This window comes from Eleutherodactylus coqui, chromosome 10, assembly GCF_035609145.1.
Source record: "Eleutherodactylus coqui strain aEleCoq1 chromosome 10, aEleCoq1.hap1, whole genome shotgun sequence".
In the NCBI taxonomy this organism is placed as follows: Eukaryota; Metazoa; Chordata; class Amphibia; order Anura; family Eleutherodactylidae; genus Eleutherodactylus; species Eleutherodactylus coqui.
Genome location: NC_089846.1, coordinates 23,159,379 through 23,172,497, shown reverse-complemented (window position 1 = coordinate 23,172,497; position 13,119 = coordinate 23,159,379). Strand labels below are relative to the sequence as shown.

Below are 13,119 nucleotides of genomic sequence, written 5' to 3'. Positions count from 1 at the left end.
TCACAAAGAGCAATAGTTTCAGGGTGGGTAAGAATCTGTAGCAAACCACTACTGAGAGCACAAGTGAAGCTCATTAAAGCCCAATGCCCACGGATGGATTTTCGCCCACAGATGCCCGCCGCGAATTTCGCAGCAATGTCTGTCCATAGACATGCTATGTTAAAAGATTCTCCCCTGCCCACGAGCGAAAAATGGCGGTTTTTCGCTCGCGGAGCAGAATCGCAGCAAAATGCTTTATTTGATACGGGGAAAAAATAAATAAATAAAATAAATCACACGGCTGGCTTCCATTGCAGTCGATGGAAGCAGTCAGTCCCGGGGCACTTCTGCAGTGAGCACTGCAGAACTATCACGGAAATAGCCCAGCGCGTCACGCCCTGCACTGTGCGCATGTACGCCGGCTGAGACACTCACGGCGGATCCGGAAAGGCGAGTATGGGCCTCTGGGGGTCACCAGCCATGGGCATGAGGCCTTCATCTGTGGCAGTTTGCAGTATTAATGGGTACATAAACTGCAGTGTGAACAGGTCCTAAATATGCAGTTTTTGGTGCATTATTTCTTTTCAAGCATGGACACAGAAGAAAGAATTATTCCTTTTGCTAAAAAAAAAAAAAAATAATTGCATCAAACACTGCGTGTGATCCCTGTAGTATATAGTATATTGTACACTGCTGAGACACACTGAGCCGTTGGCATAAAACCAGTGCGCACAGAACATGGAAGTATTCCAGTGAAGGTTGGCCGACTGGTAACTACGGGTGACTGATCTGCACGACTTTTACACACCAGCCGGCTAATATCCTCTGGTCTACAAGAGAGAAAGTAATTCCCGGCCCTCGTCTGTGTACAATACTTGTAAAATCTCTGCAAAGAAAAAGAATTGTTGACAAAACACGACTTAACCGGTCAAATGACTAAACCACTCATGCAAGTAAATGCTTAATATGACACCACACCGGTCTACAGAGGCGAAATGCTTAATTATTTACCTCTGAACGGGGTCGATTTTCTGAACCGCAGACGCTTCTGCCAGATGTGCCTGCAAAAGCAAAGATGTATTAGTGTCTATGAAGAATGACGACATCCGTATGACAGGCATGAATCCACAGAGGGTGCAGCGCTGCAGTGAAGACAAGGCGGGGGAACCAGAGGACTCGACCCTCGAATGTCAAAGCGCTTCTGGACCAACTGTCTATGGCGATACGAGGATAGTTTCTCTTTATGTTAGGATACATTTAAATCATTATAAAATCTACAATATAGATCATCCTCACTTGTTACATGCTGGGAAATAATCTTTTGTTCTCTGTTGTCATACCCGGCTGTGGAGAAGTTCTTCAACATGATAGCGGTCAGCAAAACATTTGACCCATAATCGCAGAAAATTCGATTTTTTTTTTCTTGCACGTAAATCTCTCGTCACGTTCATTGGGGGACACCGCTAACGACAGTGGGTATAGCTGCTGCTACTACTACTAGGACACTAAGCAAAAAATTGTTAGCTCCTCCTACCAGCTATACCCCTCCTGCAGGCACCAAGTTATCAGTTTGAATGCAAACAATAGGAGAAGCCGAGTAGGATGAAAACTGAAATCATGCAGGATACCTGGACAACAAAACGCTCCAACAAAAGGACAAGGGTCTCGGAAAGGCATAAGGACCAAAGTGGGCGGGTGCTGTGTCCCCAATAAACGTGCAGAGAAAGATTTCATGTTAAGTGCATTGGGGGACACAGCTGAAGACCGTGGGATGATCTAGAGCAGTCCCCGGGGGTGTGAAAATTAGGTAAGACATCATGCTGTCAGTTACGAAGACAGCAAATATGCTAACGGAGAGAAGCATTAGCGTATGCAAGTGTATGAAATTTGTTTAAAAAAAAAAAAAAAAAAGACTTTGCAGAAAAGTCTTTGGAGAGGCCCACAAGACAGCCTTGCACATTTGAAGAGTGGAAGTACCATTGTGCAATGCCCTATAGGTGCCCACAGCCAGAGTCAAATGCACACTAATGCAGAAGGTAGGTTCCCTGCCCTTTGCACGGTATGCCTCCACCATGGCTGACCTGATCAAACGTGAAATGACAACTTTGGAAACTACAAGGTTCCATCTCAGACCATCCGGACTCAAGTAGAGCGAGTCACGACGGACATTTGACACAAGTAAATTCGCAGAGCATGAACTAAACCCAACTTATGAAGAGTGCATGCCTTCGGGTATGAGTCTTAAGGACAGGAGGGTAGAACAACATCCTCATTAATGTGGAAGGACACCACCATCAGCAGGAAAGACGGCACAGGACGGAGGACCACCTTGTCCTGATTGTGAAGGGAGGATTGACCGACAGGGCTGCAAGTTGATAGAGTCGGCGAATGGAGGAGACAGCCACTTGACCTAACAGAAGATTATTTCGAAAGGGGAGGTGCCAAAGAAACGCTGAGTAGGCTGACCAGATCCACAAACCAGGTGCGTCAATTCTAGTTTGTAACCACCAGGGCCAGTGGAAGACCTTCCAGTGTGATCTTTGATAAAAATCGAGGGATGAGCGGGAATGGAGGGGGGCATGAAAGTTGGAAGCTTGCAATTTATTCCAGACATCATATCTACATCTGAGCGACCCCATCTGTGGCGAAGGTCTGGAAACACATCGGGATGCAGTTCCGCATCCTCCCCAGTTGACTTACTCTCTGCCATTAATTCTGCAACCTAGCTGTCCACGCCTGGTATAAGGATCGTCAAGATCGCAGGGAGGTGGGATTCAGCCCATTCTAGGATTTTTTTCCCCATTTCCTCCATGACTACTGGACTGAGGGGGTCATCACTTTGTCCGTCTGGACAAGGTCTAGGAAAAGACGCAGCAACAACAGTACGGCACAAAGCTTCAACACATTTATTGGGAGGGACAACTGCTGTACTGTCCACATTCTTCGTAATGTAAGGTTTTGTAGCGTACAACCCATCAGAGGAGACTGGCATCCATGGTGAGCACCAGCCACTTAAGTGTCAGAAAGGACCACCCACGGTGAACTTGAGGAAAATCTAGGCACCAGTGCAAGGAGTGACGAAGCGTCAGACGTTTTTCGATCGAGTAAGCATGCAGATTCGTCAGATCGAGAGAGAATTGCCAACTGGAGAGGTCAGGCGTGAATTTGGCTGAAGGGAATCGCCTTGAATGAAGAAACTATCAACCCCAAAACTCTCATGCAATGTCAAATGGAGGAGATGCCTGGAGGAGAAGTTTCTGCAGTGGAAATAGAATTCGAAACGGCCGAGACTGGAAGAGGGAAGACTTGGGGTTGTTAAATGCATCCGAACCAGCAGAGTGTCCAGGGTGATAAAGACTTAGGGAGTTATCGAGTGGGAAAGCCCCTTCACCAGGATGTCATTGAAACAGGGGAAACCCACAATCCCCTTGGAGTTGAGAAAAGCCATCCCCGACGCCAGGACTTTTCATGAACTTCGCAGGGAGCCCTGGCCAATCTGAATGGGAGAGCCACAAACTGGTAGTAGTTCCACTCAATCTGCAAAACAGAGAAAGCTCTGACGTGCTCTGCAGATGAGTACCACAGGAATTCCCCTTGTTCCATGAACAGAATGACAAACTTCAGCGACTTCGTGCAGTAATGGCAAACTTTTACATATTGATTCAGTTTTTTCAAATCCAGAATGGTGCAGACAGATCCTTCCTTCTTGGGTACCACAAAAAGAGAATAAAAACACAGTGAAACACCCTGCGTGGGGTACTGGAACATTGACAGCATGGATAAAGAGATGGCATATTGCCTAATCCAAAAAGAGTTGATCCGTTAAGGAGATGTCTGAAGTCTGGACCTGAAGAAACGGTCTGGAGGACGGTTAACAAACTATGGCATAGACTTAGGGAATGACCTCCTAGACCCAGGTGTCGGGAGACATGAGTTAACCAGGTGTTTCTGGATTGGGAAAGTCATCTCCCCACCCTGACTGACTGGGTGACTGAGGATAATTGGAGGTCTGTGGATGGGGACGTCAGGAGGGTTGGGGTTTGAAGGAATGTTTCTTTTTGTGAATCTGTGCAGCTTTCTTGACATCTGAGGTAAAAAGGAACTGGAGCACCGAAAGGAACAAAACTGAAGTAGTTTCTTTTGAGTAGACCTTGCTCGGCTAGACTTCTGTGGTAAGTGAGAGCTCTTGTGAACTGTGGCTTCAGATATGATTTCCTACAGTTAGGGTCTGAAGAGGCGGGAACTGACAAAAAAGTCCAGTTAAGGACTTTTTAGAGGCTGCATTCTAGGATTTTAGTCACAAGGTCCAGCATGTTGCTATGGTGTTGACCATAGGCAAAGTGTTTCGGCAATTGTGACACTGGATGGTCTACGCCCATTTCTTAATGACTCTACCAAATAGGCATACATAATCTCCAAGCACTTTGGTTAAGCGAAACGCTTGTCAGGGAGATTCCATTCCCTAGTCAGGCCGTCCTCAAATACCTTACGAGAGGGGAAACACTTTTAGAGAATGCTTGGATGTCTGAAAGAGACCGTTCTTGCAGACGTTTTTGGGTCTGGATCTTTCACCTGAAGAATATCCTTCACAGCGAATATCAAACCCCCAACTAGAGAGGATAGCTTGGACAACTGTTCCTCATTCAGGTCTAACTCAGAAGGAGACTGACTTTTCACCTTCAGAACGGACGTGGTCTCTGGTAGAAATTTCAGAGCACGTCCCAGCTGCTGAACTAGGTTTACGCAAAATGCATTGTACCAACGCTTTCTAAGACTTGCAAAACTAAGTGCAACCGAACTGCGATTAAAAGGTTCAAACTAGAAGAACTGTATTGTGCGCGGTGATTAGTTACTGTAGTCAGGAGATCTTCGGATCATTTCTAGTGATCTTTCCAGCATTCATAGCTCGAAAAAAAAAAATCGACCAGGAGAAGCCTCGGCTGTGTCTGCCATCTTATATTTTGCCAGCTGAACGTAGATGAAGTTTCATCCGCAAAGATCGGGGCATCAAACGGATCTGAGATTTGAACCCCAATCACGAGCTAAACCACATTGGTGCAATATATTTTTTTTTTCTCCCTGATCGGACATCACTTCTTACTGATCGCAGATGAAAATGTTCAACCAGCCTTTAGACACGCAAAGAACAAGACTTTGCAATGTGTCATTTCTGGGTAAAGTATACCTGCACTTTCAGGTCAAATTGTAAGACTACGCTGCCTTAAGGGTGCACCAGGAATAACCATTTCTGACCATTATATGACTTGTATCCTGAACATATGAAAAAAAAATGCTGGACCAATAATGTAATACATGCGGTGTTTGGTGTCTATTTGTTGGTAAATTCATATTATGACATATGGCCGCCATAATCTCCCTCCTGAGGAAATCTGGCCAAAATATTAGACTGTCTATGCTTACAATCTGTATATCCACTTGGCCGGGCTCTCCCTAATGTCAAAGTATAGGTCAAAAAAGATGCGGCTCGAGGAGCCTTTAAAACAGTAGGGGTTACCCTCCCCAAATTGTCAGACCGAGGAGCTATATATGAATACAGGACTGTCCATATTTCTGTGTTGCTCCTCACAACCAGTACTATTCAAACAGACTTTATAAAACTGCTATTTTTTCTATTATTTTATCCCTTTTATTTTCAGAACCGTTGTATGTATATTGTATTGTATGTCCTTTGCCTTTTGTACATTATCCATTTTTCTATATTCTTTCTTTTATCTATCACTGTTTTTTTTAGAATATAAAGCCTAAACATGTATTAGTCCTGTGGCTCTAAAGCTATCTATAACCCTGGAGTGTATTAACTGTTCAAGCTGCTGGAAACCAGAAAGGTCCGTAATCCAAACGGCAAGCATAGCCAAAGCTGACCTACCTAGCAGAAACGGTTAGTGGTGAAAGCAAAGCGTTTTCGGGGTGCGAGACAGGGTCTGGGTGCAATATAGGCTCAAGAACAGGATACAGGGAGCCAGGAACAAGTCCACACTGTAGTCTGCCCCTGGGGTCACAGTTTGGCGACGTCTAAGAAAAAGAAAAATGACAGCAGCCACATTTTTATTCCTCCCAGACGAAAAAAAAAAATGGAGTGGAGTCGAAACGTTTTCATTTGTGTGTCTGGGAGGAATTAAGAAGTGGTTGTTTGCACCGTTGATGCTGTCACGTTTCTTTTACATGATTCTTGGACCTTGGATCAAGTCCTCTTTGTGACTGTGCATTTCTATTTCCCTGCTGAATCCAGCATTGAAGATTGTGCTGCTGGAACCCTACACGACATTTACTATATTGGCGACGTCTGACCCCTTACCAGACATGGACCTCAAATGACAACAAGCAGTGGACAGCAAGTTTAAGAATAAAAAAAACTGAGACCCCTAGTGGTCAACACAAAAACTTCATTTGAAATAAAGCGATTTGCCCTTCTGCAAGTTATCACACTGGCTGTCACATAAGAACAGGTCTGCTGTTCGGAACAAACTCATACCTGTTGCAATTTAGGATCCGGCTGATAGGTCTGAGCAGGAAGCCGGTATGCATCCTGAGAAATAATATTCTCCGTTCCAGCTGAAGCCGACTGCTGTGACATGGGATTAACGTAGCCAAGTTGTTGTGATGATTCATGGTTGTCAGGCTGCAGCGGATGCTGTTGTTGTACAAGTGGTGCCGGCTGCTCTGAAGCAGAATGAACCTGATTTTGCAAAGAGATCTGATTTGAAGCATCCTTGTTGTGAGATACAGGGAGCACTCCAGGCATTAACTGCAAATTGTCCATCGTCTGCGACTCATATGCTTGTACAGGCGGATGTTGCAACTGCAGATAGGATTCCTGGGCGGGAAGGGAAGCATTTACATGCATATTATTTTGATGACCATTCTGCGGTGGTTTGGCCATGACGGGCTGACAGCTCAGATCGTGTTCGGAAGGAAGGACGCCGGCCTGTGAATAGGACATCGGAACAGAAACCTGTTGGTTAAGGCCCTCCGCTTTCACGTAGCCTTGATTTGTCAGCTGCTGACCCCCAGATGACGAAGAGCTTTGACCGAGATCTGCATGAATCCCTTTCTGTTCAGCATCAGACTGAACTAAGAAAACTTGCTTATCTGGAGACTGTATAGTTTGGTGTGAATAAACCACATTTTCCGCCTGCCGTTCTGGTCTGTGGTCTTGTGGCGGGGTCATAATCTTCTGCAGCTGAAGGTTTGTTGGAAGCTCCGAAGGCAAAACATGCGGAGAATAGCCCTGCGTGTCTACTGTTGATAACGCATGCATTGCATGGGCCAGGTTTTCTGAAGTCGGTATTGAAGTCTGAGCATATCCGAGTCTGTCTGAAGATGGCAAATGACCATGCATAGAGGAAGGGGTTGCATGGCTGTACAATACTGTTTTTTCCGAAACAGGAGGGGCATGCTGCATTGCTGCATATACAGGCTGATGAGCGGATGGCATAGGCTGAGAACTGTACATGACCGGATTAGACTGAGCAACTGTCTGCTGAGTATATACTTGTTGATCGGCAGGAGTAGCCGTCTGCTGTACATATACCGGATCCATCGCTGGCGCTTGTTGTGAAGCGTAGACTGGGGCAGCCGAAGAGACCGATCTCTGCATGTGTTGCTCAGCCCCTGCTGCTGCGTGGGGTGTAAAAGCAAGCTGGTCTGCTGCAGTGTTCAAGTGTTTATTATGTATAGGCTGCGGAGGAGGCTGAGAATAACCCTGTTGATCAGTTGAAGGTGTTAGATTTTGGGTATAAACTTGTTGAGAAGAGCCAAGACATGACTGGACATAACCTGAATTGTCAGATGATGGCGCAATTTGTTGGCTATACTGCTGTTCGCTTGGTGGAATGTGTTCGCGGTTATACAAGAGTTGGTCGTTGGATGCTTGCTGAGATTTCATATATGCATACATGTTTTGATCACAAGGTGGCACTGCTTGGACAAAAACAGGCTGCTCAGAAGTTGCCATTGCTTGCTGTACATATACGGGCTGCTCAGAAGGTGCCATTGCTTGCTGTACATATACGGGCTGCTCGGATGGTGGTGCTACATGCTGGGCATGAACAGGCTGTTCAGATGGTGCCAATGCATGCTGGGCATGAACAGGATGCTCAGAAGGTGCCAATACATGCTGAGCATGAACAGGTTGCTCAGATGGTGGCATCACATGCTGGGCATGAACAGGCTGCTCAGATGGTGGCCCTGCATGTTGACTAGATAGAGGCTGATCTGTAGGTTGTGCCACACGTTGTGAGCACACAGGCTGCTCGACATTTGGCATCACATGCTGTGTACATACAGGCTGAACGTATACAGGTTGGTCAGCTGAAGGCATTAAATGCTTAGCATACATTGCTTGTTGTGTTGGTGGCACCGCATGCTGCACATAAACAGGCTGTTTCTCAGCATGTGGTGTAGCCTGCTGGGGGTATACAGGCTGCTGCTCTAAGAGTGGGGGTACAACTTGCTGGGTATATACCATTTGCAGCTCTGGTTGTGGGGCAGCTTGCTTTCCATATACGGGCTGCAGTTCAGGTACGGTCATACTTTGTTGGGAATGCACTGGCTGCGGTTCAACATTTGCTAGCAAACTTTGCTGGGCATATACAGGTTGCTGCATGGATGAGGGCATCATTTGCTGGGCATACAGTGGTTTCTCAGTTGATGGGATCATTTTTTGAGAATACATGGGGTGCTCCGATGGAGGTACATTCTGCTGTGCATACATAGGGTGCTCCGATGGAGGTACATTTTGCTGTGTGTACATGGGGTGCTCCGATGGAGGTACATTTTGCTGTGTGTACATGGGGTGCTCCGATGGAGGTACATTTTGCTGTGTGTACATGGGGTGCTCCGATGGAGGTACATTTTGCTGTGTGTACATGGGGTGCTCCGATGGAGGTACATTTTGCTGTGTGTACATGGGGTGCTCCGATGGAGGTACATTTTGCTGTGTGTACATGGGGTGCTCCGATGGAGGTACATTTTGCTGTGTGTACATGGGGTGCTCCAATGGAGGTACATTTTGCTGTGTGTACATGGGGTGCTCCGATGGAGGTACATTTTGCTGTGTGTACATGGGGTGCTCCGATGGAGGTACATTTTGCTGTGTGTACATGGGGTGCTCCGATGGAGGTACATTTTGCTGTGTATACATGGGGTGCTCTTGTGGAGGTACATTTTGCTGTGTATACATAGGCTGTTCAGCTGTATGAGCAATTTGCTGGACATATCCAAGCTTTTCAGATGATAGAGTTTGCTGGGCATACATATTCTGTTCAGACGGCTGAGAATATACCTGCTGCTCAGTTGATGAGGTTTGCTGCATATATAATGGATTCTCCGCTGATGTAGCTTGCTGTGGATAAACTGGCTGTTGGGCATGAGTGAACTGGTCGGGCGCAGGCATATTTTGCTGTATGTAGCGGATCTGGTCCGCAGATTGTAGAATTTGCTGGCTGTAAATCAGCTGGTCAGGCAAGACTCCCGTTTGATGCACAAAGTTCGTCTGCTCAGGTTGTGCCACGGTTTTTTGCGTATGAGTCTGGTCAGCGGCTACAACAGGTTGCTGACCATAAACTTCCACTGGAGGAATCTGGATGTAAAGAGGTTGCTCTACAGGATTCTGCACAACATTGGGAGGTGCTCCTCCATGTTGAGGAAACACCGCCTGCTCCACTACAGAAGGATTGGCCATGTGCAGCGTCTGCTGGACAGGGATCTGTGACATTGGGTGTTGGTTATTTGGAAGTTGCTCATGTGTAGACGATGTCAAAAATTGCTGTGTGGGTCCAGTCATCTCTGGTCCGGCGGAAACTGGAGCGGTGAAAGGCAAATGTTCGACTTCTTGTGGCATTTCCGTTCGCACTTGTTGCAAACCTGTTTCCTGTACGACAGCATTGGAGTGCATTTTAGGCGTCTGTTCTACAACGGTCTGCTGCACCAATGGGCTTTGGTAAGACGTCTGAGGGTTGGCGCTCTGCAGCTGCTCCAGGTGGGTCTGCATATGAAGGTTCTGTCCTTGCTGTAAGGTTGAGGAGTATGCCAAGTGGTCTTGAGAAGGCATTGATGGCTGCTGTACCGTAGCCATCTGATGTTGCTGAACATTACTCTGGACCCCCATAACACTTTGGGTCTGATGTACCACATTCTGTAGGCCATACTGATTTAACATAGTTGGATGGCCCACAGGGAGAAGTGTCGGGACTTGATTATCAGCAGGCGCTACAGTAAGAATCTGTACTCCGGTTAAGCCACAGGCATCAAGTTGCATACCAGCCCTTGTTTGCTGAGTTGACATTTGTGAAGACATTATTTGAGGGGACAATGCAGAAATTCCTGGCTGCAATACGGACATCACTGAAGTATCTAAGGTGTTCAAGTGAGGAAGTGCTTTGCCATCTACTGAATATACCATCTGTGCGTCCATAGACTAAAAAGGTTAAAAGGAGAAAGAAAAGAAAGAAAAAAAAAAAGAAAGATTAATTTTCTTCAAATACAAAAGACTGTAAAGCTACAGTTGTTGGTCTAAACATATTACCTGTGCAGCGAGCTGGCCATCCATGACTGGTAGCTGTTGGTATGGAGCGCCCGTCTGAGGCACGCGTTGCACCGATAACATTTGCTGTAAAGGCATCTGAACAAAAGCAAAAACACAAAATATAACTAAAGCTGCAGTAAGACAGAACTGATATTTGCTAACAGAGTGGTTTCACATCTGTGCCCGGGGCTTCGGTTTCCTGCGCAGGACAGAACAGCGTTGATCGGACCCCATTGACTATAGTTCAGTTCAGTTTCCGCTCAGCTACACAACTTTTAGACGAAAGAAAAAGTGCTGAATTTGGCGCTTTTTCTTCTGGTATTTTGATCTGTGGTAGAATCTTTGAATGGGGGTTCCAATGCGGATGTGAAACCGGCCTTAGCCTAGCCTACGAGCTCTCATGTCTGCCTGTCTCAATAATGTTACTGTTTGGGGATGCGCTTAGGCAAGACTGGACTTGAAAAATCTCACTTTTTGGTAGAATACAGTGGTCAAAAAACACTTCTGGATCACCGTATAACAGTGAATGTGAATGACTTGCCAAGCAAACAATTTATCTGCTTGTATAAACACAGGCTGCACTGTGAGCAAACTGACATCATTCGCTCATGTGCAGATAAAGCGTTACGTGTAAGAGCACCCAAAGTGAAGTAACACCTTTAAAAGTAACACTAAACCTAGAATGGAATTAAAGTAAACAGACGATAACCCTCCAGCCAATGGCTTATCTTGAAGCTTCTGGGCCTCAATGCAAAACCTGTAAGAGGGCCTCCAACTATAATGCTTTCTTCATAGTACTTATGGATGCGGTTGCACCCTAAGGCTCCTGGGCCCGGGTGCAACGGCAGACCCTATAGTTACGCCAGTGCCTCCAGCACTTCTGATCTTGGCTGCCACCAAGTTTGCCAGGATCTATAGAGAAGGAGCAAGCGGAGAACTAGGTAAATTCTCACATGTACCGGACAGGAAAAAAAAAAATCTATTTTGAACTTACTGCAGAATTTGCAGCGAAATCCCTAGCTAAATATCGCATGTTTTACATGCAGATTGTGTCGCAGATTTGCCATGGGTATCACCTTATGTATTGTAGAGGTTGATATCGGCAGTGAAAATCTGCAGAAGTATTGGCATGCTGCGAATTTAAAATCCACACTGCAGATAGACTTGCGACCCGATTTTTCCCAGTAGCGTACTACTGTAGTATGTTGTGGATTGTCGCTTGCAAATCAAAATAGAAACCAGCTGCATATATGATTTTTGTTTTTCGTTTAACAATGTACACTACTAATAGAATTAGACTGGTTAACATCCAAAGAAATGCCTGAGGTTTGAAGCGGTGCCTACAAAGACTAATTTGGGCAACTCAACAGATGTGAAGAGTTATTTAGAGAGAAGCCCGCTATGATAATCATTTAAATTTGTCAAGTGTTAGATTATAAGAGGAGCACCGCTACATATTTCACAGCTATCGCTGCCATCTCTCCTCGCTTGGAGCACACCATTCCTTTTATAGAAGGAGCATGCACTCACCGCCTGCGTCTGCTGATAGTGTCCCATGACGTGTTGCTGCTGTGGGTAGAACTGCCCTACATGACTGGGCTCTGTTTGAGGCATGCCGGGGACTTGCTGTACAGTTATTGCTTCATGGGAAGTAGCATAGACGGCACTGTGCTGACTGGAAGCATCCGACAACGTGATAGATCCTCCTGCTGCATCAGACAAGCTGTCAGCTATTAGGAAAAAAAAGAAAAGAACATAGAGCATTAGCGTGTGTTCATTGCGGGTGTACTCACAATGCAAATGAATAAGTTCATTGATTCATATGGTTACAGTAAAGTTAAAAATTTCAGATTGACTTTAATGATGATCAGTAATTCTAAACTAAAAACCAATGGGTAAAAAAATAAAATCCCTTCATGTAGACCCCCTACGACTATCCCATGACTGCCGTAATGGGGACATCTTTTACTGTTAGTCTTTTGAGGGATTCTAAAAACAGGTTCCAAAGTATCCCAGTGTTTCATGGAGCCCTGGTTGAGAAAAGGGCTGCTCCGATTACTAAGCCGTGCTCTTCGGTTGTTGAGGAGGCACTAGAATAAACTGCAGACTTCCACAATTTTGCAATTACACAGCATGTTATGCAAGCAAAACCTTAAAAGCAATTGTGATCGATAATCCAGAACAGCCTGCAGGGTTTTCAAAGCGTTTAGCTTCAGTTGTAGCCCATATGCTACTAAAAATGCTCCTATAAAAAGGTGATATGTGAAACCTGATGTTCATTAATGCATTTCAATTAATTTGTCAAAACAAAAAGAGTAATAATGAACAAATATTCTTGTTTCAGCAAACTGCAGTAAACTGAAAGATTAAGGCCGGGCTCGCCAGAACGGTTATCAATTTGTATTTCATGCGCTGTCGCTAAGCAATGACGCCGGTAACTGCAGCCCATACGCAATGTTAATTGCGTATAGGCTGTGGGTCGTATGGCCTCCAATGACACCAATGCAGGTCACCTGCGCAGTTTGCGAAGCAAAATGGAACAGGTCGTGCGATTTTTCTTTTGCTGGCGGAATACGCAATTTGTATCTGCAAGT

General features: G+C 45.6%; 1 protein-coding gene across 3 annotated transcripts in view; it reads right to left on the bottom strand.

Annotated features, from left to right (window-relative positions):
• The window catches only part of WNK3 (WNK lysine deficient protein kinase 3), a 114,088-nt gene that overhangs the window by 45,431 nt on the left and 55,538 nt on the right, over positions 1 to 13,119 (bottom strand). For all 3 annotated transcript variants that reach the window (XM_066580561.1, XM_066580562.1, XM_066580564.1), the window contains exons 9-12: positions 12,056 to 12,255; positions 10,526 to 10,621; positions 6,473 to 10,417; positions 991 to 1,040 (exon numbers count right to left, since the gene is read on the bottom strand). In XM_066580561.1, coding sequence (XP_066436658.1) covers positions 991 to 1,040; positions 6,473 to 10,417; positions 10,526 to 10,621; positions 12,056 to 12,255 — 4,291 coding nt within the window. The remainder of the gene's footprint in view (positions 1 to 990; positions 1,041 to 6,472; positions 10,418 to 10,525; positions 10,622 to 12,055; positions 12,256 to 13,119) is intronic.